This window comes from Protopterus annectens, chromosome 5.part0, assembly GCF_019279795.1.
Source record: "Protopterus annectens isolate FY-2018-M chromosome 5.part0, PAN1.0, whole genome shotgun sequence".
In the NCBI taxonomy this organism is placed as follows: Eukaryota; Metazoa; Chordata; order Ceratodontiformes; family Protopteridae; genus Protopterus; species Protopterus annectens.
Genome location: NC_056735.1, coordinates 1,619,154,202 through 1,619,181,081, shown reverse-complemented (window position 1 = coordinate 1,619,181,081; position 26,880 = coordinate 1,619,154,202). Strand labels below are relative to the sequence as shown.

Genomic DNA, 26,880 nt, shown 5'->3' with positions numbered 1-26,880 from the left:
CTTTTAGTGCAGCACAGTAAAACAGGTATAGCATTCTGTCCTTAAATTTGTGCTGTTATGAAATTTTAATTTTATTCATTTATTTAAAATGAGGTACAAATGCCTTCATGATTTACATTTTCCTACTTCTGTTGTATGCTAGCCCCCGATTTGTTATATGGAAACAGTAACATTTCATCAAATCATAATCTTTGAACATGACATAATGGTGGTTATTCTCTGTGTTTTGCATAAAACTATAAGAATAGTGCCTACAAAGATGCTGCACTTACAGAAAAGAATAAAAGAATACTTTCAATAAGTGGATCACTATCCAAAAATGTGTTCAGCTATGTACACTGGCATGGTTTCACTTCCCTTCTGCAACAAAGGCAGTGGAGAAAATTTCCACCACACTTCACATATCTTTTACAGCAGAAGTTGATATCAGCAAGTATAAAGACAGGGTTACCACCTGAGGGACAGTCCCTGTTTGGGCAGTTATGTCCTGCAAAACAAAAAAAAAAAAAAATATATATATATATATATATATATATATATATATATAATGACAAATGTCCTGAGATATTAGGGCAAAATATATTTCCTATGTTTTTTTTTAATAGTCACATAAAACAGTTATTTTTCATCTGAAATACCTAAATTTTACAAGAAATAGCATAAGCAACTCAAAAGCTACAAGAATAAGCATTTATCAAAAAAGTGAAGTTATGTCCTTTGCACTAGCCGTGGGTAGGTTTTGTCTTGCAAAATCTCACATTTCTACAGAAAAAGTCCCACTTTGGGCATTTGAAAAGGTGGCAACCCTATTTAAAGACTGCCTTTGTAAGATTATGGCAATACCTGACATGAAAAACTACAGATTTCCCAGTATCAATGGAATGTTACATAGGCGGAGAAAATTTCTCTCATGCTTTCACAGAAGAATTAAATTTAAAAAAGTGGTGGAACTTCTCTTCCTATGATTCCAAGGCAAGAAAAATGAAAGTTTTATAATGTACACTCTGGTTTCTGGCAACTGAAGTTTACTGGAATCATACTGTTTTTCTCAGAGTACAGAAGAACTGCAAGAAAAGGCAGTCTTTTCCTAACAGCTTGATTCAATTTAATGTGTATAAAATAAACATTATTCCTGAAAACTAAAGGCGATGATTCAATTTAGAGATTTTAACAAAAAAGCAGAAAACCACTTCTTAAAAAATATAAAAACTACTATATGAGTGGAACACTAAAAGCAGTTATTTATTGAGTTTGCAAAGCTCCCACAAACAGAAAGTAGCACTACAAAAAACTACTAAGTAAGCAGTCTTTCACATTTCCTACCAAGTTAAAACAAATATGTTAGTGAACCCATATAACTGACAATTTCAAAAGATACCACTTTACTCATTCTTTGAGCTTGCTGGTTTGCAGCATTTTGATTTAAGCAGTTTACATGAAAGGGGTTGTTTGACAGTTCCCAGTCTTCGGTAAATATTTTTCTGAGGATGTACAATTTCTGTGAAAAGATGGAACAGTATTTTCTTCCAAAGACTAACAGATTTGAGGTAGGAGAACCAAATATATTTTGTATAACTGAAATATCAAAGATCTGAGTTTTAATGCCCTAAGGCACAACTAGGCATTGTTGTATTGGAGCATGGCTGTAGCTGTTATAGCAGATCTAGTAGCAACATCAACTGCATCATGAATACATTTTAATAACAGAAAGTCTACAGACTCAATATTTTAATAACAAGAAATCAAATCTTCCTTCTCCTTAAAATCCATGTTTTTTTTTTGTTTGTTTTTTTGCAATGTCCTATGTCCTGCTTCTAAAATAAAACAGTGTTCTGAAAGGATAATCTGCTTTACGTAATTATGAGCTCTGACTGCCAGCGAACTACAGGTATAAACCCTTTCATGATACCCAGTTACATTCATACTCTAGTAAAAAGTAGCATTTCTGGAGATGCCAATGCTGTACTAGGAGTGTCAGAAGTCATATGTGTAACTAGGAGGGCAGGATCAGCCTTCAGAATGAAATAAAGGTAAGTGGTCTACTTATCAAATGTTTACAGAAGTTCAACCGCTCTGCAAATAAATGCTAAGAATCAGGATGATGTGAGTTTTTATTCTATAAATACTGGGATGATTAAAATAAAGGGGAATTCCTCCTCATTAATTCTGGGGCTTATAATGGGCTGATGGGTAGTACAGCCACGGTGATGGCTGACACAACAGGTGGCAGCATTTGAAAGAACACTACTTGCTGCATTCAAGTGATCATAATCAGTCTGCTGTTGTACTTGATTTCTGCCACCAACAGAGGCTAGAGCAACAGTAGGTCAATCTTCTTCCTTCCCCCAGAGAAAGGTGAGCTGTGAAAAACCTCTCACTTTCATCTCCTCTCACTGGATCCTCCACTTCCTGGACTATTAACTTGATCTAAGGCTGTCTACATCATACTCTGCCCTTTACTATTTTATCCTATGAAGTACACCAAAATGTTCTTGCTTGACAAGTCGCTGCAAAAAGCCTCATGTAGCCAGGTAATATACTATATTCGTGTATGACAAAAACAAATCCAAAACCTATGGCAGCAATAATGCCTCTTCAAAATAGCCGATTACTGAACAGAACCTGCCAAGCATATCAATAAGTTAACTTGACCAACATAACAGTGTCAATAAAGCATTACAAAATCTACATCAAATAATTTGCTGAGCTGCAAAATACTTCTTTTCAATAAAAAAAAGCACAATTCTTATTTGTAACTTTCATTTATAAGAAAAAACAGGGAAAGCAGAACAAAAGACTACAAGACAAGGAGATACATATCAAGCAGCACTCAGGTAGTGTTACATTGGGTGTGACAGCACAGTGTTGAAGGCCAATCTGCAGGAATGTTACAAAGGTCTCCCAACACGCAGGAGAACTCCTTAAGTATACCACTCCAGTAGCAATGGAAACCATATCAGTGTTCTAGTACAGAAATTAATACCAGCCTACTTCATTAACAAAGAAATAAAATTAGTGCTTGTAACTTATTTTTAAAACTAGTACTGCACCCACTGTTATAAATAAATTCATGCCTCTGATGGCCATTCAACTTAGCAGGTTATACTAGGCCTTCATCTAGTCCTTATCACAACAGATATTTTTGCATAGGTTTAAAGACTTTCAAAGTACAGTGGAACTTGCCACTATTGAAAACATGAAAAGGTATTTTTTTACATATGGACATAAAATAATTTTTAATAGTCTGAAATCCAGTCTCAGTATTAGAAAATAAAATATTCTGTTTAAAGTCCCATTTCTCATATTTCTGTTTCAAAAATAATTTATTGCTAAAGATGGATCAAAAATACACAGTTATTCTACCAGAAGAAATTAAAGGATCCTTTCATAAAAAAGTAGATATGCTTGTGAACTCAACACTTTATTGGCAGGTACTGCTTGCACATAGGAATCGCTAATGTGAAACCAGTTTCCATTCTGTGGTTCTGCTTCTTTTGCTGCTGTAAATAAAAAAAAAGATACATCAGTTTTAAAATCGTTGAGGGTTTTTTTCACTCTTGCACAGTTCTATGGTCTTAAAGTGATAACATTCTCTTATCATTATCTCCTACTACAAAGCTCATACTGCCACTAGTCCGCTAAAAACACTTCTGACAACTTTTTCCCACTTATCTAATAATCTCTTCACACAGACGCTTGGGTGATCCTTTCTTCATATTTGATACTATGTAATCTATTTTATTTGAAGGCATTTACAATGCCCACTCACTCACCTCACACTTGTGGCATTAAAGTATATCATACTTAAGTTAATGTTACACTCAAATTACTATTTCTGTTTATTTTACTTGTTAATCTAAACATCTGTACAGTAGACAATCTTACCTGTTAATCATATACAAGAAATATGGTCCTATATCAATTGAGTTGAGAGAGGACTCTTTGTGATGGCTGGGATCATCCTCTGCTCTGCTAATTGGAATTTGGAACCTTTTTCTCAGATGTTTCTGCACTGAATGATAGCTGTATGCTCAAGGTGATACATGCTATAATACAAAATGCTAACTACATAAATTGCCTGCACCCATCGCTTCACACCCTATGCACTAACAAGCACCATTTTACAATTCAAAAATTAACTATGAAGACTTAGTATCCATTTGTTATCTAATAATATACTAATATTTACTTGTGAGAAAGGGCTATTCACCTATAATGTCACTGCAGTAGGGCATTTCTCAAGAAGAATCTTCTAGTAAATCAACTGATATGGCAATAGCTCATTTGTTATATCTCACTGACAACCTGCCTTGATTCCTATAGTTAGGGTGAATCCCTAGCAGAAAGCCAATAGGTGGAAGGAACCAGAGGACTGCAATAGAAGACAGTTCTGAAGTCTGAATCCTCAAGCGCAGTCTCAACAAGACAGGACTCTCAGAACTGTGTATGATAAAACAATGTTAGGAGAAAGGGACAGTTCAGACCAAATGATTATGAGGTTAATGTGTGGAGTAAAGGCCTTGTAAAGCAAGAAACAGAGGCAGCTTCTCCCACAGTAGTGAAAATGCTCCCCACATCAAAGGCTAGTAGGCACAGCTATCTTATGGCAGAAGAAAATGCAAGTGTTTTTTTTAAACATCTTTACTAAACATGACGTTTTCAAAAGGTGACATGGGTATACATGCACTAAGAAAAGAAAGCAAACCATAACATTTCCACAGTTGTTTTCAAGTAGTATGAGTTTTCAACAATTTTCATTTAGTCCAACATTTCATAAATCGCTCAAGTTCTAATTTCCCTTAAACCTCACACCTCCTCCTGAACATTATCCTAAATGCACTGTTTCCACAAATTCTATTATTTCTATGTAATTTGCTCCTTACCACTTCTAAAGATTTCACCTTCATTTCATTTATCTCCTTTACAAATATTCAGAACTTCAATAGAGTTAGTTTAGACTTTGATTTCCATTTATTAGTAATTGATTTTTTTGGCATAACTAGCATTAAACTTAGTAAGGACTTAATTACACCTAGGGAGTTCAGATCCCGTGTCCCAGCTCAAAAAAATCACTTACTTTGGTATAGCCATTTGCTCTTCCAACATTTCTGACAGAATACTCCATAGAGAATTTGTAAAATTTGCCAGCTAGCTTCACTCAAAAAAAAAGTGTCCCCAGTTACCTCTGTCTTTCCCATCACACCTCTAGCATTCGCTATCTACCAAAAGAAAAATTCTCTTAAGTCTGATTGGAGTATAAAAATACCCGTACAACAATTTCAAGCAAAAATGCTAAACTTTCTGGACTTTGTTGCATACTTAAGAGCCATACAGATGATCAGTCTGGTTTCTCTTTCCAATCTTTTTGAACTTCCTCTGATTGATTCTTATAATTACACAGTATTTATATGGCCTACTAATTATCTCTTTTTAAGAGCAACTTCTGTTGTACACTTTATTAAAAACTCTACTACAGCTCTTATTTCACTTAGTACTGTCCTATCCCTTTCTCTTTGCCTGTACTCTGATATCAACCCCTGCAAGGGAGACAGTCCCTAACCTACAGTCTAAACTTCTGCTTGGCCTCATCCCACTGTATTATTTTTCCCTCTCTAGTTATCTGTTCCCAATACTTTGGTTCCTTTGCGAATTTTCTGAAATAAATTTCAACTGCTTCTAGCCTATTTTTCAATCCTATTATGCTGGAAGTAAGTATTTACACACACACACACACACACACACACACACACACACACAGACACACACACACACACTCGCACATGCACACGCACACAGATGTGTTCACTTCACAGACCCCCTTACATAGCTTGCTGTTCAATTCTAGCAAAGAGCAACATTATGCAGATAGAGGGAGACATAATGGTTAAGCTATTTACCTCACAGACACGAGATACATGGTTTGATTCTCACCTTTCAGGAGAAATTGGCTAGACTTAAAATGACACATAAGGGCAGCTAGCCTAGTACTTATCTATGAAGTCACACAGGGAGTGAAAGGGTTCAAATCCTATACTCTTGACTACAAAAAACAGCCTTAAGTGCTAGAAAACTCCAAATCATCAAAAGTGTTAACAAAACAATAAGTGTTGCAGAGTCATGTAGAGTTTTGATAAAATAGTTTTGTGACATTGGCATATGTTTAAATTGTTTAGTTTTGGTTTCAGTAAACTCATGTATGCAGGATGAAATCACCAAACTGGGTTTTGCTATATAATATTACCATATTTTGATTGTCCTTCGCCTTTGGATTTTTTTAATCTGTTCAGTATTCCATAGTGTCTCATCTAATTTGTTAATGGATTTGTGAGTTGCTGACTTGTGACAACTGCAGACGGAGACCCAATTAATAGGGAAGATTTTAGTAGCATTACACTGCATTCTGTACCATATTCTGGTGGTACTCTCATAACCACATTAAAAATGTTGTTTAGCTTCTAGAAGACATGATGACCAGAATGGCACAGGAAATGATTTTACCATTTCACAGTTATTTTACATTATTCCAAGCCATTTGGGAGAAATATGCATGATGATAATAATAAAAAAATGCTGATTTAAACTTTTTTCCAAATGTTAAGTTGAGAATAAAGTATACAAACATAAGTCACGCCTGTGGGAAAATGTGTAGCTTGAATACTGTATACAAATGAAACAAATGTCTAAGGGACTGTGTTTATACCACTTCCCTTACAACTTGGGAGCCAAACTTCCTTTCTACAATGAACTTTGAGCATTTTTTGACAAAATGAGGTGTGACCTACTGCTCCCTCATAAAAATATAAGTATCTTACTACAACATATCAAAACAGAGCATACGAAAGAAACTGTACTTCAGATAGTGCATTTGCCCAGTTTATTATCTCCAAATCATGAATTATGGCATTTGTGTCAGCACCATGGAGAACCCTAGCACGCAAAATCATATTTTCAGGGTAAGGACATCTCTTCAGCAAACACCTGTCTTTTAAGCAAAACAAAAGTAAATGCAAACAGGCTGCACAACAAGCACAGATTGAAAGTGGACTGATTTTAGAAGCAGTGTTTAAGGTACTCACAATTTTAACTAACTGCTTCCAAAGGGATGCCAACAAGCACAACAGTCACTTGGTGAATTGTATCACTGTAATACATAACAATAAACAGCGAGACAGTTAAAGTCCAAACTACCAAAGAGTGAACGGAATACATCTTTCCCAAAGCATTATCCTTTTAGATTTTCTTTCTTGATGCATAATAACATTAAAAACATTGTTTACTAGCTTTTGCTGTAGTCATATCAGTCTGATCTAAGCCAGGGGACAGAAGCTTGGACCAGTGAATAAATTCTGACACTGTATACAGTTTTCTATGAATTAAAAAAATGAAGTGAGGTCAGGCTTCTAAAAGAACTATTTTCTTTAAGTATTTTTCATACAGGAAGAAATTAAGTAAGAGGAAGAAAAATATAGTTAATGTACCAATTAATTTCCTCTCCTCAGACATGTCTCACTGAAAATAATCAGATGTAAAAAAAAAAAAAAAAAATTAAGAACAATTAATATCTTCAAGAGGGGGCATTAACAACTTCCTCCTCATTTGCCCCCCTTTACATCATCTTCATATTCACTATTACTACCTTAAAAACAAAAGGCGGCTGCGGTGGTGCAGCGGTTAGCATTGCCGCCTCACAGTAAAAGGTTCTCCGGTTCGATCCTCGGCCGGTGTGCCTTCTGTGCGCCTTCTGTGCGGAGTCTGCATGTCCTCCCTGTGGTCGCATGGGTTTCCTCTGGGTGCTCCTGTTTCCTCCCACATCCCTAAGACATGCTGTAGGTAGATTGGACACACTAAATTGGCCCCAGGTGTGAGTGTGTGCATGTGTATGCCTTCTGTGGAAGGTTGGGCACCAGGCTGGCAACATGACACCGTAAAACTCTCCAGTGCCAATCAGAAGCAGACAGGTGATCTGCTGTGGTGACACATAACCGAGAAAAAGCCGAAAGAAGATTTCAGTTAGCATGCTTTCTTGAAGAAGTAAAAATCTGAATTCATTTTTTATGAACACCTCCAAGTTAAATGCAAGAGAACACATACATGTGCACAGGCACACATTTCTGGCTAAAGCAAATCTGATGTTTTAATTACTTTTTGTAAACTTGTAGCAGTTTTTACATGAAACAGAGAAATATTCACATAGGGTGTTAAGAACATATAGGTTATATGACCATCACATTTCAGAGATGCCACAAGAAACTGCAGTTCACCTTGATGATTCTTCAGCTCAAGACTTACTTTGATTATTTTTTCAGCCACCAGTTTTCATTTTCTTTACTTTAGTTTTCTCTAACATGACAAAAACTTAATTTTCCTCAGCAGCATGAACAGAATACATCAGAAGAACTAAAAGAATTACATAATGTTATCAGTACAACTAATGGCACAAGTACATACAAAATGCCTTAAAAACTATTATGGCAGGATTTATTATATTGTAAATGAAATATAGGATATTTTTCGAGACTTAACAGTATTATAATAAAATATAACCCACCTAAAGAATATCACAAAGATTTTCTTAATTTAGCTTTGTAGACACAAGTTTTACTTGTGTCTCCACAGCAATGATAAGTATTAGGAAAAACATCCAACTATAAAAATCAGGAAAAATCAAATTTTCTTTGCTTAAAAGACTTCAAGATGATTATTCCCAAGAAACAACTGTAGCAAAGAAAATTTCTTAGAAATTGCTGTACCCTTAATACTTTGCTAAACTTGCTAAATATAAAAGTACTCTGGAGCTGTAAAAACACATACTTCAGATTAGGAAGTTTCTACGTATCCACTGCCACAAAACTGCTAAAAAAATCAAACAAATTCTTCACAATAAAGAATGCACAGAGTTCATCTAGATGATTCTACCATGCTACAATGACAAGGTTTGAAGATCCGAGTTGATTTCCCTCCCTGCAGACTGGATTTGCACTCACTTCTTTCAGTGGCAGCGTTGGGCATCTCAAGTGGCTAACTGAACTTGTACAGTGAGGCATACACACTGCTGAAGAAATTCTGAACTGGCTAGCCTGACAGGCAGGGATAATATACTAACACCAATATCTATGATTAACAATAAAAGAAAATTCCGAAAACAGGAAGAAGACCCGTAGTTATAACACTTTAACCACATCAAACCTCCAGAAACTAAGCGCTTTCACCATACAATGGCTTCCTCAGAGTTAAAGGAGGAGTACATAAAAACCAATTTAAATATAATGACATCACAAATTCAAACTGACAATTGATTAATTAATACAAATTTTTAAAGCCACAATATTAAAAACACTCATAATAAACGTTAAGGTATTTTAAAATATTGACTTTCAAATCCTATATAAATTCTACCTAAACAAATAACATACACAAATATATATTAATAATAAATAGTGCACTCATTGACTGAATAAAAATATACATTTAATGTAAAAATATTAAATGTTAGGATTTCTCATTTAGTGAGTGAAGATGACATATTTGAGAAGGAAATATACACCCTGATAGGCATGTTTCTAGCTAGGGGTTACCCTTTAAAATTGTTGTTGAAAATAAGGAAAGATTTTTTTTTTAAAAAGGAATACTCATTTCCCACCCATTTTGAAGGGCAACACAATGTTAGATAATGGTGAGATAACTACATTCAAAGGGGATTCAACAATTTTGAAATTCAATTATCAAACTCCATTTATTATTGAGACTGTAAAAAGAATTTGGGATTCTAGTTTTGATGTCAACATGAAAGATAAATTAGGTGTCACCCATAATTTTGTTTTTAGTAGAGGTAAGAATATTAAGAATATTCTTGAACAATCACCTGCACGGTTTAACCATTCTAAAATGTATAAATGTGGTTCATGTAGAATGTGTAGATATATTAATGAGGGACCATATGTGGTGGTCAGTGGTTTTAATAGGACAATTCCATGCCCAGGTAGATGCTGTTGTAACACTAGTATGGTAGTATATGTGGCTACCTGCAGCACCTGCCTGGGTTTTTATGTAGGGATGATCACAAGGAAACTTAAGGAGAGAATGGTCGAACATGTTAGGGCAATAAGGAAACAACAAATGCCTTATATACACACAGTACATCATGCCCTAATTTTAAAAAATTCATATTTTTTGTTATAGATAGGGTGAAGATGTGTGATCGGGGGGGGGGTGACATCAAGTTAAAAGTAGAAGTGCTTGAAGCTAAGTGGCAAATTAGGCTTAATGCCACTAATGCTCCAGGACTTAATGATAAAATATCATTATACCCCTTTTTGAAAGAAAGAAGTTATTTGATTTAAAATACTTTTTAGATTATAAAAATATAAAAATATGAGGCTATTTAAGGTTTTTATAAAGTTTTTATATTTAAGTTTATTATTTGTGAAACATACATTTCAATAGGGATATAAAAGTACCTCTAATAATACGCATATGTATATTTATTACTACATTTAATATTTTTACATTAATGTATATTTTTATTTATTCAGTGAGTGCACTATTTATTATTAATATATATTTTGTGTATGTTATTTAAGTAGAATTTATGTAGGATTTGAAAGTCAATATTTTAAAATACCTTAAAGTTTATTATGAGTGTTTTTAATACTGTGGCTTTAAGAATTTGTATTAATTAATCAATTGTCAGTTTGAATTTGTGATGTCATTATATATAAATTGTTTTTTATGTACTCCTCCTTTAACTCTGAGGAAGCCATTGTATGGTGAAAGCGCTTAGTTTCTGGAGGTTTGATGTGATTAAAGTGTTATAACTATGGTTCTTCTTCCTGTTTTCGGAATTTTCTTTTATTGTTACTAGTTTTGATCCCTTTGGGATTAGTCTTATTAATATCTATGATTAACTGGAGAGGGTTGTAAGACATGCAAGAATGGTTGATAAAATATTTTTATTTAATAAATGCTTAACTATGACTAATACAGGATATTTGTAACATCCAAATGTGTCTTGAGAATTAAGTGCTTTACCAGATTTAAAATTATACAGAATTATGTCACATGCAGTGATTGCTCAGTGGCAGCTTCAAAAACTATGGAGGAGGCTTTACTACAGTCTGTACTTAAACAGCTTTATTTTGTACAGGCCAGTAGTATAACTGGATGCAGAATTATCTCCCAGATATTCATCTAGCTATAAACTCTGGATGGTGAAAAGCCAGGAGGATTGGCTATAACATAATGGTAAACAAGGAGCCCAGAGAGAAAGGACAAATGTAATGCACAGCTGTATTCCCAAGTCCCTGACCTAATAAAGGAAGCTAAAAAAGAGTTACACATTGGATCACAATTTGCTCAATATTCACTGTCAGAAGAAGTATACACAAAATCTAACTAGCTGCCCAGTTAGTTGATTCAACACTATTTATCCTCACCCTCCATACAAGTTTTGTACCAGTAGAAAGGAGGACAGCCCCTCTGCATAAGGGAGGACCTTCTACAGACCCAGGCAAGTACAGACCCATAAGTCTGACCAGCCTCATATGCAGAGCCATGGAAAGACTCATCATGGAACTAATCAGTAAGGACATAAGGAACCGACACAATCCCCCCATGCAGGCACAGTAGAAAAGCTAAATAAACCCCTAGGTTACCCCCTGAAATGTCAACTCACAGACAGGATGCAGGAAATCAAACTAGAAGTTACCTCCTAAAAAGGACCAGTCACAAATGGAGTCCCCCAGGGTTCTGTGCAGATACCTCCCCTGTTTGGCATCTACTCCTCCGAAGTAAAAGCCAATACCAAAAGGCTCTAGCTGACAAAGATTGTAGATAACTGCAAGCTAGGAGCAGTTGTGGAATAAAAATGCATTACTGCATTTTCTGGGAAGTCATCTAGCCCAATGACAATATGCCCCTAAGAACTGGCCAGGTTGTTTCTGATTCAGAAACTTATGTAGACAGTGATCTAACTTTCTTCCAACATGTGCACATTGTCATAAGAATGTCCTTCTATATTCTCAATAAGCCAGTCATTGAGCATAATGACCCCTTTGCCATTTACCTGTCCAGACACATGCAACAACTGGAACACCTATAGAGATACTTTACTACCAGAATATAAGGCCTAAACAATATAAACAATATGTCCTACATGGACTGACTCAAAGCCCTTGTCAGTATACTTTGTATCCTACAGACTGCTATGAGGTGACCTGTGTCTGGCATACAAAGCATCCTCCAACCCAATACTGATGGATTTACTAAACATCAGAAAGTCAAATAGCATTAGAAATACTCAGCCTGGGGATCTAAACCTGTTCTGCAATGTCAACAGAATAGTTTTGAGAGACAAGTACATCTCACAGGGGATACCACCGCTCTGAAACTGACTCCCTATCTATGTAAAACAAAGCTTATCCTTGCCCATATTCAACAGCAACTCGAATCTGTGGATGGAAAACAGAAAATGTACCCTAGTAATGCCCCCTCTACTATTAATGGACAGAGGCAAATCCAAAATGTTTGATCCCATGCATGGATTCCTCTCATTATGGGTAATACATAATTATTGACAGTGGGTGGGTAAGGCTAATCTAACACCAAATGGGATAAGTTAATTCAAGAACCAGAAAGGAAATAGACTAGGTTTAAAATGATTTGCAAGGGTAGCTAACTTAGAACTTACCTATAATCAAATCCCAGCAACCTGATGTAGTGGTCACAGATGTGCTTTAAAAGACACAAGGAGGGTCTAACAAAGGCCATTAGTGTTAAAAGACTGTGCTCATATCATATAGTCTAGCTTCAGGCAGATATAAGAAATGCTTTACTATATATTACTAAAAAATAAAAACATAAACTATACTTTACATTACATTTTCTCTAGCCAGCAGCATTCAAATCAGCAATATTGTTAAAGCACTTGAGACTACTAGAACTTCCTATGGCTGTATGGCAAATAGCAGCAACAAAATCCTGCATAACACAGAGTATGTATTTATGGTGGAACTCTAACAGCAAAGCAATAAAGATGTCTCCCCCATAGAGATAATATATAAAGTAGTAACTTGGGGATACATAAAGCACAGCTGCCTCTATATTACAGAGACAAGATGTTCTCCAAGCACTGAGAAATTCTAAGTTAGGAAACTAAGGTGTATAAAGGCAGATGCAAATGAAGCAGAGCCTGGACACAACCAAAAGATACAGCAGAGGCAAAGAACTAGCTCCAGACATGGCAATGATTTATTTACTACAGGCAAGTACTGTGACTTTGGTAGGCATGGTGTCACTAACAACAACATTTGCCATTGTGAAGAAAGCAGGATAAAGACAAAAACAAAATACAGAAAACAGAGTACATGTAAGACAGTTAAACTTCAAGGATCAAAAACATGAAGACAAAGATGAGGTGCAAGTAACCCCAAGTAGTCATCAGAACATACCTCCTAAGCAAGGTTGCCCCATTTACAACCAGCTCTCCCAATAATGAGATGCCAAGTTCCCTGGTTTATTGGCTAATTATGCAGTTTATCTCCATAGACAAATCAACTTAATTTAACCGTGGGCATCACCATGACAATTTGCCTCCACAGTTCTGTTACAAGTGCAGGAATTCATTTCAAATTTAAACTATGCAATATCCATTAAAATCTCTATAAAAATTACAACTGCTACTGCTACAGCATATAGCCCATAAATCATCTTAAGTGTTATCTTGCTTAGTGACTGTGGAAATGGCAGGACAGAAACCATCTTAAAACATGGGCACAGGATACCTAACTGATCAAGCTCATTTATTTCTAGTTATTAGACTGCAGGACTTCTGGGGCACTGACACTTACTTACCCATGTTTTTTGCGCTGGAAAAAAAATGACACCGTCTTTACTATGACTGCAAAATAATGAGATAAAACCTTTATAACATTTAGAGACAAATGAATACAAAAAGAAATGTCATCAGAATTTTAATTAATACTATTAAACACTTACTTTTAGGCACATTTTGATTGAGTACAAGGTCGACAAGTCTGTCGTTGGGAGTTCGTACTTTGACAAAGGCTGTGTAATGTCCAGACTTCATGGAACCACTATGTTCTACTACACCATACAGACTGTATAACACACTCTTTTCTCCTTCTGCAATATTCTAGACACAGGGTAAAATGTTCTAGTTAAAAACAATCACAGCAATGACTACATTTTGTTATAACACGATACAGCATTAACATAAATTAAACTTCAAGGTAATGTATAATACACCAACAATTAATGTGAATATAAAGCTGCATATCAAAGTCACTGCAGTATCACAACCCACAAGTCAGAAGAAAATAAGAGTGATTTCTTTCAGAACAAACTCATCCTGGAGGCTTTGTTTTATTAATTTTTCTCACAGTTTGTCTTACTATTCATTTCTTCCTGCAGTTATTCACTCACTCAACATATTCTCTGTAAACAAGATTGGACTATATGTGGAGGAAACAACTACATTAAGCCACTGTGGTTCTTTCTGCTCTGAGCTGCATTTTCAGGTTTTTCCTTAAACAAAGTTTTCATCCAGTGATGGCCTGAATGGAAACCACGATTAAAGAAAGAAATTTAGTCAGACTCTTCAACATTGTTTTTTCCTGTATCCTTCCAGCAAACTCTAACTGACCAAGATTACATTGTAATATGTGTAATGGAAATAACTGCATTAAGTTTAACAGTATAAGTTGTATCCAAGTTTTAATGCTCAAAACCATAAACGTTATTAGAAAAAGGTACAAAATGATGAAGATTAAACAGTCTTCCCAGCATAAAACACTGGACATACTGTACACTTAGCCAAGCATACAAGATAAACAGACTTACAAATAAGCATGTCCTTCACTTGGAAAAAAGCTGTAACATTGTTTACTTAAAATGCTGAAAGGGAAGCTATAAATTTACACTGTTTGCAGTTTAAATATGGGAAGGTATACTTTTTTACCCTAACCCAAACTTTTAACTGTTACTGAATTCTCTAACAAAGTTTTTAAATTATACCCCTTCCTATAAACAAACTTTGAAGCGTCACCTACTAGTTGTTTTAAATCCTCATTCTTTCAGAGTATCCTCCAGCTGGAAATAATAATGTTACTAATACCACTGGCATCAGGAGAGAGTGTAGCAATAAAGTGCTTGAAAAATCTGCACTTTCCATTGGGTTTGGCTCAGGAAACATTTAAATCTTGAATGTTTGTAACTACTAATCTCATCCAAAACCTCATCTGATTTCAAGAATTTTAAATTTTGTACAGCTGAACAGGAAAGACCTGAGCCAGATGTGGGGATTAGAACAAGGTTTTGGAATTTAGAAAATTGTTTTGGCAGTTTACTTTGGATGCCAGAAAAAAATGCTGTGTTAAATAGTCATTTGAATATTAAGTGTGAAAGTAAAAGGAAAAGGGTTTGGTTATGGGATTATAATTGCGGATTTTTAAACATACTGTAATTGCTTAACCTTCGGTTTTCATTTTATTTTATTTTATCTATCTGTTTATCTAGCTATCATATTTTATTTATTTATCCTTTGTTGACCAGACTATGGTGGTGGTGCTGCAGTAGCACTGCTGCCTCACAGTAAGACGTTGTCCTGTTTGATTCTCAGCTGGAGCATCTTCTGTGTGGAGACATGCGTGAATGGGCGTACCTTCGTTGAAGGTTGTGTGTCAGGGCCGGCAACTCGGCACGTAAAAATCTACTGCCAATCATTAGCAGACCGGAGTTCTGCTGTGGTGACGTCTAACTGGGAAAAGCTGAAAGACACAACATCCTTTGTTGACCAGGTTAGTCCCACTAGGTTAACAGCCTCTTTTCAGGAGACCCAAACTGGTATTATATTAGTAAATATATTTTGTCAGGGCTTCAGGGAACTTTCCCTACTTGTCATTGTTGTGAGTGAGATCCATTTTGGAGGAACACTTCCTGTTTCCATTGCAGGCACAGAGGTGGCCCAGAGAAACAGGGAGGCAGATGGAGAGAAGAAGAGATGAAGAAGTGGAATAAGAAATGATGGCTAAAGCAAATATCAAAAATGGAGAATGTGTGCAGGATTCTGAGGAAATGTTTCAAAACAACCTGTTTGATGGAGATGAGTCAGCAAATGATGGATGTATAATTAACATCCCTTTAGATGGAAGGGCTGTGGGATGATTTATTTAAAGAAATGGGGATGCAGAGTGAGGTAGAAAATGAAGGAGATGTTTCCTGGGGGCCATAATGTAGAAAATACAAATGGAGGATGCAGAGACAATCCTGAAGAATAGTGGTTTGATGAAAAAGAAAACATATGCAGAGGAAGTAAAAGAAGGCAAAATTGGAGTAACAGAAAAGAAGGCAGAAGAAAATGAAAAATGGAAGTACATGATAAGGATTCAAAGTAAAGAAGACAAAGAAATGAACAAGTATGAAGTGTAGGACAATTTAATAGCTCCTTTCAGTGTAAAAGCACATGAGGTAAGAACATTTATTCTTATTAACAGAGATATTTTGTGACATTAGATTTGAGACTGTATTTTCAATGAAAATTTTTCTTGAAGATTATGAAAAAAAAGTGTGTGTAACCCATGGAATCTTTATGTGATAAAATCATTTAACAGGGAAACAAAAAAGAAGACTCATGTACAACTTTGAACAGAGGTCAAAAAGAGAGAGAGTGCAAAAGTATATGATAAAAAGATTTATGGACTGGTGGCTGGGATTGTAATATTGTGTTAAAAAATAGAAACAGAAAACATATACAGTGGATATAAAAAGTGTACACACTCCTGTTAAAAATGCCAGGTTTTTGTGATATAAAAAAATGAGACCACAATAAATAATTTCAAAACTTTTCCCACCTTTAATGGGATCTATAACCTGAACAATTCAATTGAAAAACAAATCTGTTAGGGGAAAAAATGTAAAAAATAAAAAAAATACAATACGCTGGTTGCTTAAGTTGCACACCCTTAAACTAATACTTTGTTGAAGCACCTTTTGATTTAATTACATCATTCAGTCTTGTTGTACATACCTGCCATCAATTAAGAAGACTCTGATTAACCCCAAATAAAGTTCAGCTGTCCTAGTAGGATTTTCCTGACATTTACTCAGTTGCCTGCTACAGCAAAAGCCATGGTTCGCAGAGAGCTTACAAAGCAGCAAAGGAATCTCATTGTTGAACGGTATCAGTCAGGAGAAGGGCACAAAAAATATCCACAGCATTGGATATACCATGGAACACAGTGAAGACAGTCATCAAAAAGTGGAGAAAATATGGGACAACAGTGATGTTGCAAAGAAAGTACAGTTGTGTACACTTACCATAAATGTAGATGTTCAAGTGTATTCACTGTTGCAGTCATTACATTTGGGTAATCTGCTGACAGGTTGCCCTCAGTAGGCCTGAATTCCAAAGTCTTGGATCCTGCATCGGTTGCTGTCTTCTCTTCCATGACGTCAGGTCGTCAGGGGTATAAAACATGCAGCCGATGCCATTTTCTTTAGTTTTTCTTGCCCCCAATGTCAGGTGTCCCCAAAAAGTTAGCAATATTATATATATATATATATATATATATATATATATATATATATATATAAACTTTACCTTCATCTACAAGCAAATACACCACATAGGTTGTAGAAGATAGTGAAGGAAAGATAAACTTCAGAATGACAGGGGGATGGCAGGAGGGTAACCTGGACTGCAAAAGTGAATACACTCGAACATCTACATTTATGGTAAGTGTACGCAACTGTACTATGTTCTTCGTGTTCCACTGTTGCAGTCATTACATTTGGGTAGAATCCCAAAGCTATGGTTGGGAGGCTGGAGCTAAACAGCATCAGGTGCGGCTATAAGGCCCTGCAGCACTGCAGTGGCAAAGCCTGCCCTGGACTTAGAGTAGAGAGGCAAATGGTAATGCTTTGTAAATGTGTGAACAGAACTCCAAGTAGCAGCCTCTAGAATGTCTTTGGTTGGTACTCCTCTGAGAAAGGCTGCTGAAGTAACTGCAGCCCTGGTGGAATGAGACCTAATGTCCTTGGGCACAGGTTTACCATGGTGTAAGTAGCAGAAACGAATGCAGTGGCTTATTCACTTTGAAATTGTCTGCTTTGAAATAGCCTTTCCTTCTGATTCTGCAGCATATGACACTAGTAATTGCTCAGTTTTTCTTAGAGCTTTAGTCCTGCTCAAGTAGAATCTTAGTTGTCTGTGAACGTCCAAGGAATGTAGAATTCTCTCCCCTTTGTTCTGCAGATTTGGATAAAAAGTTGGCCGATGAATTGTTTGGTTAAGAGCCACACTGGAAACCACCTTAGGTGTAAAAGTAGGATTTGTCCTCAGACACCCCCTGTCTGGGTAAAATATGATAAAAGGCTCTACAGCCATGAGGGCCTGTAGCTCTGAAACTCTTCTTGCTGAAGTAATTGCTAGTAGCAGAGCTGTCTTTCATGATAAGAACTTTTATCAGTGGTAGTAGCTGGTTCAAATGGAGGCAGGGTGAGTTTTTCCAACACATAATTGAGGTCCCATGCAGGTAATGGTGATCTTTTAGGGGGCCTTACATTTTTGTCTCCTCGAAGATACTGCTTTAGTAAAGGATGAGAAAAGATTGGTGGCTCTGTGTTGTAATGAGCCGAAATGGCAGAGGCCTGGATTTTGATTGATGTGAAAGACAGGCCTTTGTCAAGCATCGCAGTTAAGTATTGTAATATCTGAGGAATATTTGGTTCTGCGGTGTCAGTTCTTTGTGCTTGATTCCAAGCACAGAATCTCTTCCATTTGTCAGCATAAGATTTTCTGGTACTAGGCCATTTGGCTTCCAAAAGGACATCCATCACAGCTTTACTGAGAGGTGTTGTTTGTATGATTACATGATTAGCCATGCTGCCAGGTTTAGAGTCTGTAGTTGATTGTGAAGGATCTGATTGTTTTGCTGGGACAGTAGTTGTGGTATTTGAGGCAAGGTCCAAGCTAGGTATTGAGATAAGCTCCTTAGGATTGGTTACCAGTATTGGCGGGGCCAGTCCGGGGCAATTAATATCATCTTTGGCTTCTCTTGTCTGACTTTTAGGAGGACTTTGGGTAGAAAAGGCAGAGGAGGAAAGGCGTAAACTGCTAGGTTTTTCCAACTGAAGGATAGGGCGTCCACTTTCCATGCTTGTCTGTGATAAGTCCTTGTGCAGAATCTTTTCAATTGATAATTTTGAGGAGAGGCAAATAGATCTATGTCTCATTTCTCTGTTATCATGCTGAAGACTTGTGGATTTAGTTTCCACTCGTGAGGATCCATAAGGTTTCTGCTTAAATCGTCTGCCAGAGTGTTTTGTTTTCCTGGCAGGAAATGAGCTTGAAGGTGTCTTTGGTAGGTCAAACCTGTGTCCCACAGTGCCATGGCTAATCTGCAAAGGGGATATGAGTGTGTGTGCCCCCTTGCTTGTTTATATACCACATGACTGTGGTGTTGTCCATCTTTATCATAGGTTCATACTAGGCTATCTGCCCTGGGGCAATTATAAGCCTAGCCCGATTCTGTATGGCTTACTACAATCAGTAGTTGTCTTGGATGAAGTAAGTCCTTGAAGGCTGTTAGAGCATTTTGAACAGATAGCATCTCTTTCTGGTTGATATGTAGGTGCATTTGTTTTGGTGCCCATATGCCCTGAATGCATTTTCCTGCCATGTGGGCCCCCCAGGCATAATCTGATGCGTCTATTTTTAAGGTTTGGCTGGCAGGGGGTAGAGTGAAGGGCCGTCCCATGTTTTGGTGACAGGCCTTTGCCCACCATAGTAACTCCTGTTGCAGGCAGGAAATGAGAGGAATCATTGTTTCCAGACTGTGTGAATGTTGACTCCATAAACTTTTTAGGAACCACTGAAGTTTCCTCATATGCAGTCTTGCATATGGAATTAGTAGGATGCAGGATGCCATGAAGCCCAGAGCCTGCAGAATTTGTCTTGCAGAAAACTGGGTTTTTGTTGCCATCAGTTTGAAGTAAGTAGTCAGTTGCCTTTGTTTGTCTGGTGTAAGGTAAGCCATCTGGGCAGTTGTATTCAAACTTGCACCCAGGAATGTTATCTTCTGAGAGGGTACCAGTTGTGATTTATTTTCATTTATTGTGTACCCTAGGCATGTTGGAAGCCTTTTCACAAATGCCAGGTGTCGAAGAAGAGTGTCCATGTTCTCTGCTTGAAAGAGACAGTCGTCCAAGTAAGGATATATTTGTATACTTCTTTGTCTGCAAAATGCAATTACTGGTGCCAGGCACTTTGTAAAGACCCTGGGCGCAGTAGATAAGCCAAAGGGCAGTGCAGAGAATTGGTAATGCATTAAGCCAGCCTTGAATCGGAGGTATCTTCTGCACGATTGTCTTATTGGGACATGCAGGTATGCCTCTTTTAGGTCTAATATCACTAGCCAAGCATTCTTGCCCAGCATGGGCAGAAGCTGCTGCAAAGTCAACATTTTGAATTTTGGAATGTCTGGGTATGTGTTCAAAATTGATAAATCCAGTATTGGCCAACCAGGCCTTGTTCCTTTCTGGGTACCAAGAACAGTCTTGAGTAAAAACCTTGTCCTTTTTCCTGTTCTGGTACTGGTTGAATGGCCCCCATATCCATGAGGGACGTAACCTGTTTCTGTGCCTCTGCCCATTGATTTCTGGGCAGACCTGGCCAACCGTTTGCCATTGGCAGAGTGTGGAAATGGAATCTGTATCCCTGTGAGACTATGTTTAGTACCCACTTGTCCTGGGTTATTAACTGCCAATTTTGAGCAAAAAGTGCTAATTTTCCCCCTAAGGGTGCTGTCAAAAGATAAGTGCTTGGTGTGGGCAGTGGGAAGTCATTGGGACTGTTTTCTGTAGGTTTGCGCTTTATCTTGCCCTGATTTGGAGGTAGATGTGCCCCATTGCTTTGACCTGTGTGAATCTTGTGCCTGGTATCTGGAACCCTTTTGGCATCTGGATTTGCCCCTTTGAGCTCTGTCTGACACAGGAAAGGACCAATTTTTTGTATGCCAGTGTCTACTGAATCGTGGTGGCTACACTTGTAAGAAGTCTTTAACAGTTTGTATAGACTTAGCTTTGTCTTCCATTTTCTTTAAAACCTCTTCTGCCTTAATACCAAACAAAGAATCATGTTGTAAAGGTGCATCTAGCAAATTTAGCTTTAACATGATCAAGCAAAGTTTGTTCCTTTAACCAGGTATGTCTCCTAATCACAGATCCAGTAACTGCGGCCCTGCAGAAGGCCTCTAAGGAATCAAAACCACATTGCAAAGTATGCTTTCCAACCTGTTCAGCTGCATGCAATAATTCCTGCAATTCTTTATTTTCTGCACATTCTGAAATTAACATAATTTTCTGTTTCAGCAGTCCTATAACATGTTGTTGGTACTTAAGCATATGAAATTGACAGTTTAAGGCCCCGACTGCCAAGGTTGCAGATGTATAAACCTTTTTTCTCCCCCCATCTGTCTAGTGCCCTTGAATCTCTGTCAGAGGGGGTAGGGTTTTTTGCTGTTGAGGCCTTAACTCCCTTTGGACCCTGTGAAATAGTTTCAGGATCAGCAGCAGGGTTTCTAAATAAAAATGTATGAGAGTCAGGGACCCTGTAATATCTGTCAGGTTTATTGGGAGCCAGAGGTAAGGAGTCAGGGGTCATGCTGGACTCCGAAAACACATCATCCACAATGTCTAAAACAGGGGGAATGGCTAAAGGCTTGTGCTGAGGGAGAAGAAGTAAATCCCGAGCCTCTTTTTTGATTCTGAGAAGTCTTGACTCTCCCAGTGAAAATGCTCCCTCAAAGTATGCAAGGTTTCTCCAAATGAATAATCCTCTGGAGGAGATGCAGACGGAATAGACTCCTCAGCATCAGAATCCTCATAGGGAGGTATAGATAATTCCTGATTAGAAGAGGAATCAGAAGAAATAGAAACCTGATCTGAAAATTCATAATCAGTGTCTTGCCTAGGCCTCTTGTCTGGAGGGGGATGGGTACCCCTGATCAAGGTAATAAGGTCTTCAGCCATTTTGATCATCTGTTTTTTAGGCATAGAGGCCTGTGCATGTGGCTCAGGCGTTGTTTTTTTAGTTTTAGAAGTTGCCTTTGTCTTTGGTTTTGCAGCTGTCGTCGGTTTGATATATAAATATTGAGGTCTGAATACACCCTCAGAAGCCGGTGTCTGCTCAGCGGCTCTGGACCCATCCGAGGGGGATACATCCATTGTTCCAATACCTTTAGTATCTTGTGTCAGGCCGGACTCCACATGGGTGTCGGTAGAAGCCTGCGACTCGAAGGTAGTGGGTATCAGGGGCTGCGAAAGTGCCTCACTGAGTACCGGCGAACTGGCGACTGGCTTAGGAGAAGCTTCGTCATCGGTTTTGGATCTCGACTGCCTTTCTCTGTCCTTTTCTTTGCATTTTTTTATGTACCCCCGTAGTCAGACTGCTATCAGACGACATTTCTGGGTAGTTAAATCTGTTTCCAAAATACTTTGATGCAAAAATATACCGACGCTTAATACTGCATTGGTTAAATCTAGCACAAAACCGACAGCCAGACATGTTGTGATCAGGGCCTAGGCAAGGAATACATTATAAATGGAAATCCTTATGAGGCATTTGCTTCCCACAAGTAATACAATTATTAACTTTTTCTGACATCGGTAAAAAGCAAGAAAAAAATTTCCCCAATGGGGTACTTAGCTTTAGTGAAGACTTCGGTTCCGAAACTCAAACTCGAATATTTCAGTAGTCGGCTGACCGGCATTTGCAAAATGCTTCAGCTGCCGGCACCGCGCGGCAAAAAAGACTAAAGAAAATGGTGGTGGCTGCATGTTTTATACCCCTGATGACCTGACATCATGGAAGAGAAGACAGCAACCGACGCAGGACCCAAGACTTTGGAATTCAGGCAGACTGAGAGCAACCTGCCAGCAGATTACCCAAATGTAATGACTGCAACAGTGAAACACGAAGAACATCTGGATGTCCCTTCAACATTGGTGAAAAGACAAGATGAAAACTGGTCTGTGAGGCTGTCAAGAGACCTACAGCAACACTGAAGGAGCTGCAGAAATTTCTAGCAAGTACTGGTTGTGTATTACATGTGACAGCAATCTCCCGTATTCTCCATATGTCTGGACTATGGGGTAGGGTTGCAAGACGGAAGCATTTTCTTACACAAGAAAAACATCCAGGCCCTGCTAAAATTTGCAAAACAATACATCAATTCTCCCAAAAGCATGTGGGAAAATGTGTTATGGTCTGATGAGACCAAGGCTGAACTTTCTGGCCACAATTCCAAAAGGTACATTTGGCACAAAAACTCCGTACCACCAAAATAACACCATACCCACAGTGAAGCATGGTGGTGGCAGTATCATGCTTTGGGGTTGCTTTTCTTCAGCTGGAACTGGAGCTTTAGTCAAGGTGGAGGGAATTTTGAACAGTTCCAAATACTAGTCACTTTTGGCCCAAAACCTTCAGGCGTCTGCTAGAAAGCAGAAGGTGAAGAAGAATTTCACCTTTCAACACAACAATGACCCCCCCCCCAAGCATACATCCAAATCAACAAAAGAATGGCTTCACCAGAAGAAAATTAAAGTTTTAGAATGGCCCAGCCGGAGCCCAGACCTAAATTCAATAGAACGTTTGTGGGGTGACCTGAAGAGGGCTGTGCACAAGAGATGCCCTTGCAATCTGACAGATTTGGAGCGCTTTTGCAAGGAAGAGTGGGCAAATATTGTCAAGTCAAGATGTATCATGGTGATAGACTCCTATCCAAGAAGACTGAATGCTGTAATTAAGTCAAAAGGTACTTCAGCAAAGTATTAGTTTAAGGGTGTGCACACTTCTGCAACCAGCTTATTGTATGTTTGTTACTTTTTATATTTTTCCCCCTAACAGATTTATTTGTTTTTCAATTGAATTGTACAGGTTATAGGTCACATTAAAGGTGGGAAAAGTTTTGAAATGATTTATTGTGGTCTCATTTTTTTATATCACAAAAACCTGGTATTTTAACAGGGGTGTGTACACCTTTTATATCCACTGTACATATACCAAGCATGATAAATGTAGAGGGGAACAGGGGTGTTGTAAGATACTGGGGACAACCCAAAACATTTTTTTTTTGTGAAAAAGAACGGCATTTGATAAGTATCGCTGACAAAAGAAATTGTTATATTTGTGGGGAAACAGGACATAATTCAAAATTATGTAAATTGAAATGTTACAAATGTAACAAAATTGGGCATTTATGGATGGATTACAAAAATGAAAAGAGTAAGGAAAAAGAAAAACAAAGAGAAGAAATTTTAGTAGTAGTAAAAACAGAAGAAAAATTAGATGAGAAAAAATAATAAAGAGGACATAGAAGAAGGTTCTGAAATAAGTGATGAAGAAGACACACTGTGAGGTAGTAAAAGGGGAAAAAATAATTATTTTGGTAAAAGACAGAAAAAGAAACGTTAAAGGGATAAGTTGTTTGTTGTTTGTCTTTCGGCTTTTCCCGGTTAGCGGTTGCCACAGCGGAACTCCGGTCCGCTAATGATTGGCAGTAGATTTTCATGAACGCCGAGGTGCCAGCTCGACGTTCAACCTTCAATGAAGGCACGCCCATTTACGCATGTCTTTTGAACGCCCACCCAACCGCGGGGAGGACATGCAGACTCCACACAGAAGGCACTCCCTGCACTCCAGCCAAGAATCGAACGGGAGAACCTCTTGCTATGAGGCAATAATGCTACCGCTGCACCACCGCGGATTTTAAAGTACAAAAGAAAAAAAAAAGGAAAGGAAATGGATGAAAAATAACATATACACCTATGACTGGGGCTTGGTATAATGGTTAAGGTGTTTGACTCACAGACACAAGATACAGTGTTTTATTCTCACCTTTGGAAAGGAAATTGGTTAGGCCTAGAATGGTCTATTAAGAAAGACAACTTAGTAAATAACTATGAACTTATGAAAAAAGAAGTTATGTACTCACCATAAAGTACAGTTGTGTACATTTACCATAAATGTAGATGTTGAGTGTATTCACTGTTGCAGTCATCACACTTGGGTTATCTGCCTGCAGCAGAATACCAGAGCCTTGGGATTTCTGCATCAGATGCTGTCGCCTCTTCCATGACGTCAGATCGTCAGGGGTATAAAACATGCAGCCGTAACCATTACATCCGTTTTTCTTGCCCCAGATGTCAGGAGCCCCCAAAATAGGAAGCCATTACATGGTGTGGAACACCTCCACTAAAAAGTAAATACCATTGCCATAAGATATGGGCAAAAAAGAGGATAGGTAGAAAGTATAGACAAGTCAGGGGGCTGGAGGGAGGGTAACCAGGACTGCAACAGTGAATACACTCGAATATCTTCATTTATGGTAAGTGTACACAACTGTACTATGTTCTTCGTGCTTCACTGTTGCAGTCATTACACTTTGGTTGACTCCCAAAGCTGCGAAAGGGTAGAGGCAGTCAAGAAATTTTAGGGCTGGCTAGCAGGCCTTGTAAGACTGTTGTAGCAGATCCAGCTCTGGATTCAGAAAATATAGGTAACTGGTAATTGCTTGGTGAAGGTCTGTACAGAACTCCAGGTTGCAGCTTCCAGTATGTCCCTGGTAGGGACCTCCCTGAGAAATGCTGTAGAGGTTGAGGTAGCCCTAGTGGAGTGGGTTCTGATCCCCTGTGGGGTAGGTTTTCCATGGTGTTTGTAGCAGAAATGGATGCAGTGTGCTATCCATTTGGAGATGGTTTGCTTTGAAATGGCCTTGCCCTCTGCCCCTGTAGCAACGCTGACTATCAGCTGATCAGATTTTCTGAAAGGTTTAGCCCTGTCAATGTAGAACCTAAGCTGTCTGTGCACTTCCAAGGAGTGCAGGATCCTTTCCCCTTTATTCTGAGGATTAAGAAAAAAGGTGGGTAAATGAATGGATTGGTTTAAAGCCACACTGGATACCACCTTGGGCATAAATGATGGGTTATAGTCCTGAGGGAAACCTTGTCCGCATGGAAGATAATGAAGGGTTCCACTGCCATAAGGGCCTGCAACTCAGACACTCTTCTTGCTGAAGTGATGGCTAGAAGTAAGACTGTTTTCCAAGAGAGGAATCTTAACTCGGCTGTAGAAGCAGGCTCAAAAGGGGGAAGCGTGAGCTTGTCTAGTACAAAGTTAAGGTCCAAGGCAGGAGTAGGAGCTCACCTCGGGGGTCTTAAATTGATAGCTCCTCTGAGGAACTGTTTGACCAGATGGTGAGAAAAGAGGGGTGGCTCAGTATTGTAATGAGCTGAGATGGCAGAGGCATGAATTTTAATTGAAGAGAAATATAGGCCTTTGTGGAGCAGCTCTGCTAGATAATCTAGGATTTGAGGTAAGGTGGGCACGGTTGTGTCCTTTCCCTGAGACTGGCACCAAGAACGGTATCTGTTCCACTTTTGCAGCTGAGGATGCAAAATCTGGCCCTCCTGCTGGGACAGCAGAGAGGGGGTCTGATGCAGGTGCCATGGTGGCTCTGCTGTCAGACAGCGTAAAAGTGGGCACCAGTGTTGTCGTGGCCAGTATGGTGCAGTCAGGTTGGTCCTTGGCCTGTCCTGTTTGATCTTGAGTAGTACTTTCAAGAGGAGGGGCTGAGGGTGAAAGGCATAGATTGAGAGATTTTCCCATGTAAAGGAAAGGGCATCCACTTTCCATGCTTGGCTGTGGGGAGTTCTGGTACAAAATTTGCTCAATTGATGGTTTTGGGGGGAAGCGAAGAGGACCACCTCTGGTGTTCCCCACCTGTGGATTAGAAAAGCCTGAATGAGTTGGGGTCTAGTTTCCACTCATGTGGGTCCATTAGATTTCTGCTTAAATCGTCTGCC

General features: G+C 38.2%; 1 protein-coding gene across 5 annotated transcripts in view; it reads right to left on the bottom strand.

The window, feature by feature from the left end:
• Nucleotides 1-1,228: 1,228 nt before the first annotated feature.
• Nucleotides 1,229-26,880, bottom strand: part of USP16 (ubiquitin specific peptidase 16) — a 1,120,218-nt gene continuing 1,094,566 nt past the window's right edge. For 4 of the 5 annotated variants that reach the window (XM_044071383.1, XM_044071384.1, XM_044071385.1 and 1 more), the window contains 2 exons: nt 13,993-14,149; nt 1,229-3,500 (listed from right to left, as the gene is read on the bottom strand). In XM_044071383.1, the coding sequence (XP_043927318.1) occupies nt 3,373-3,500; nt 13,993-14,149 (285 nt within the window). In that variant the 3' untranslated portion in view covers nt 1,229-3,372. The remainder of the gene's footprint in view (nt 3,501-13,992; nt 14,150-26,880) is intronic. The other variant, XM_044071387.1, reaches the window with a different exon arrangement.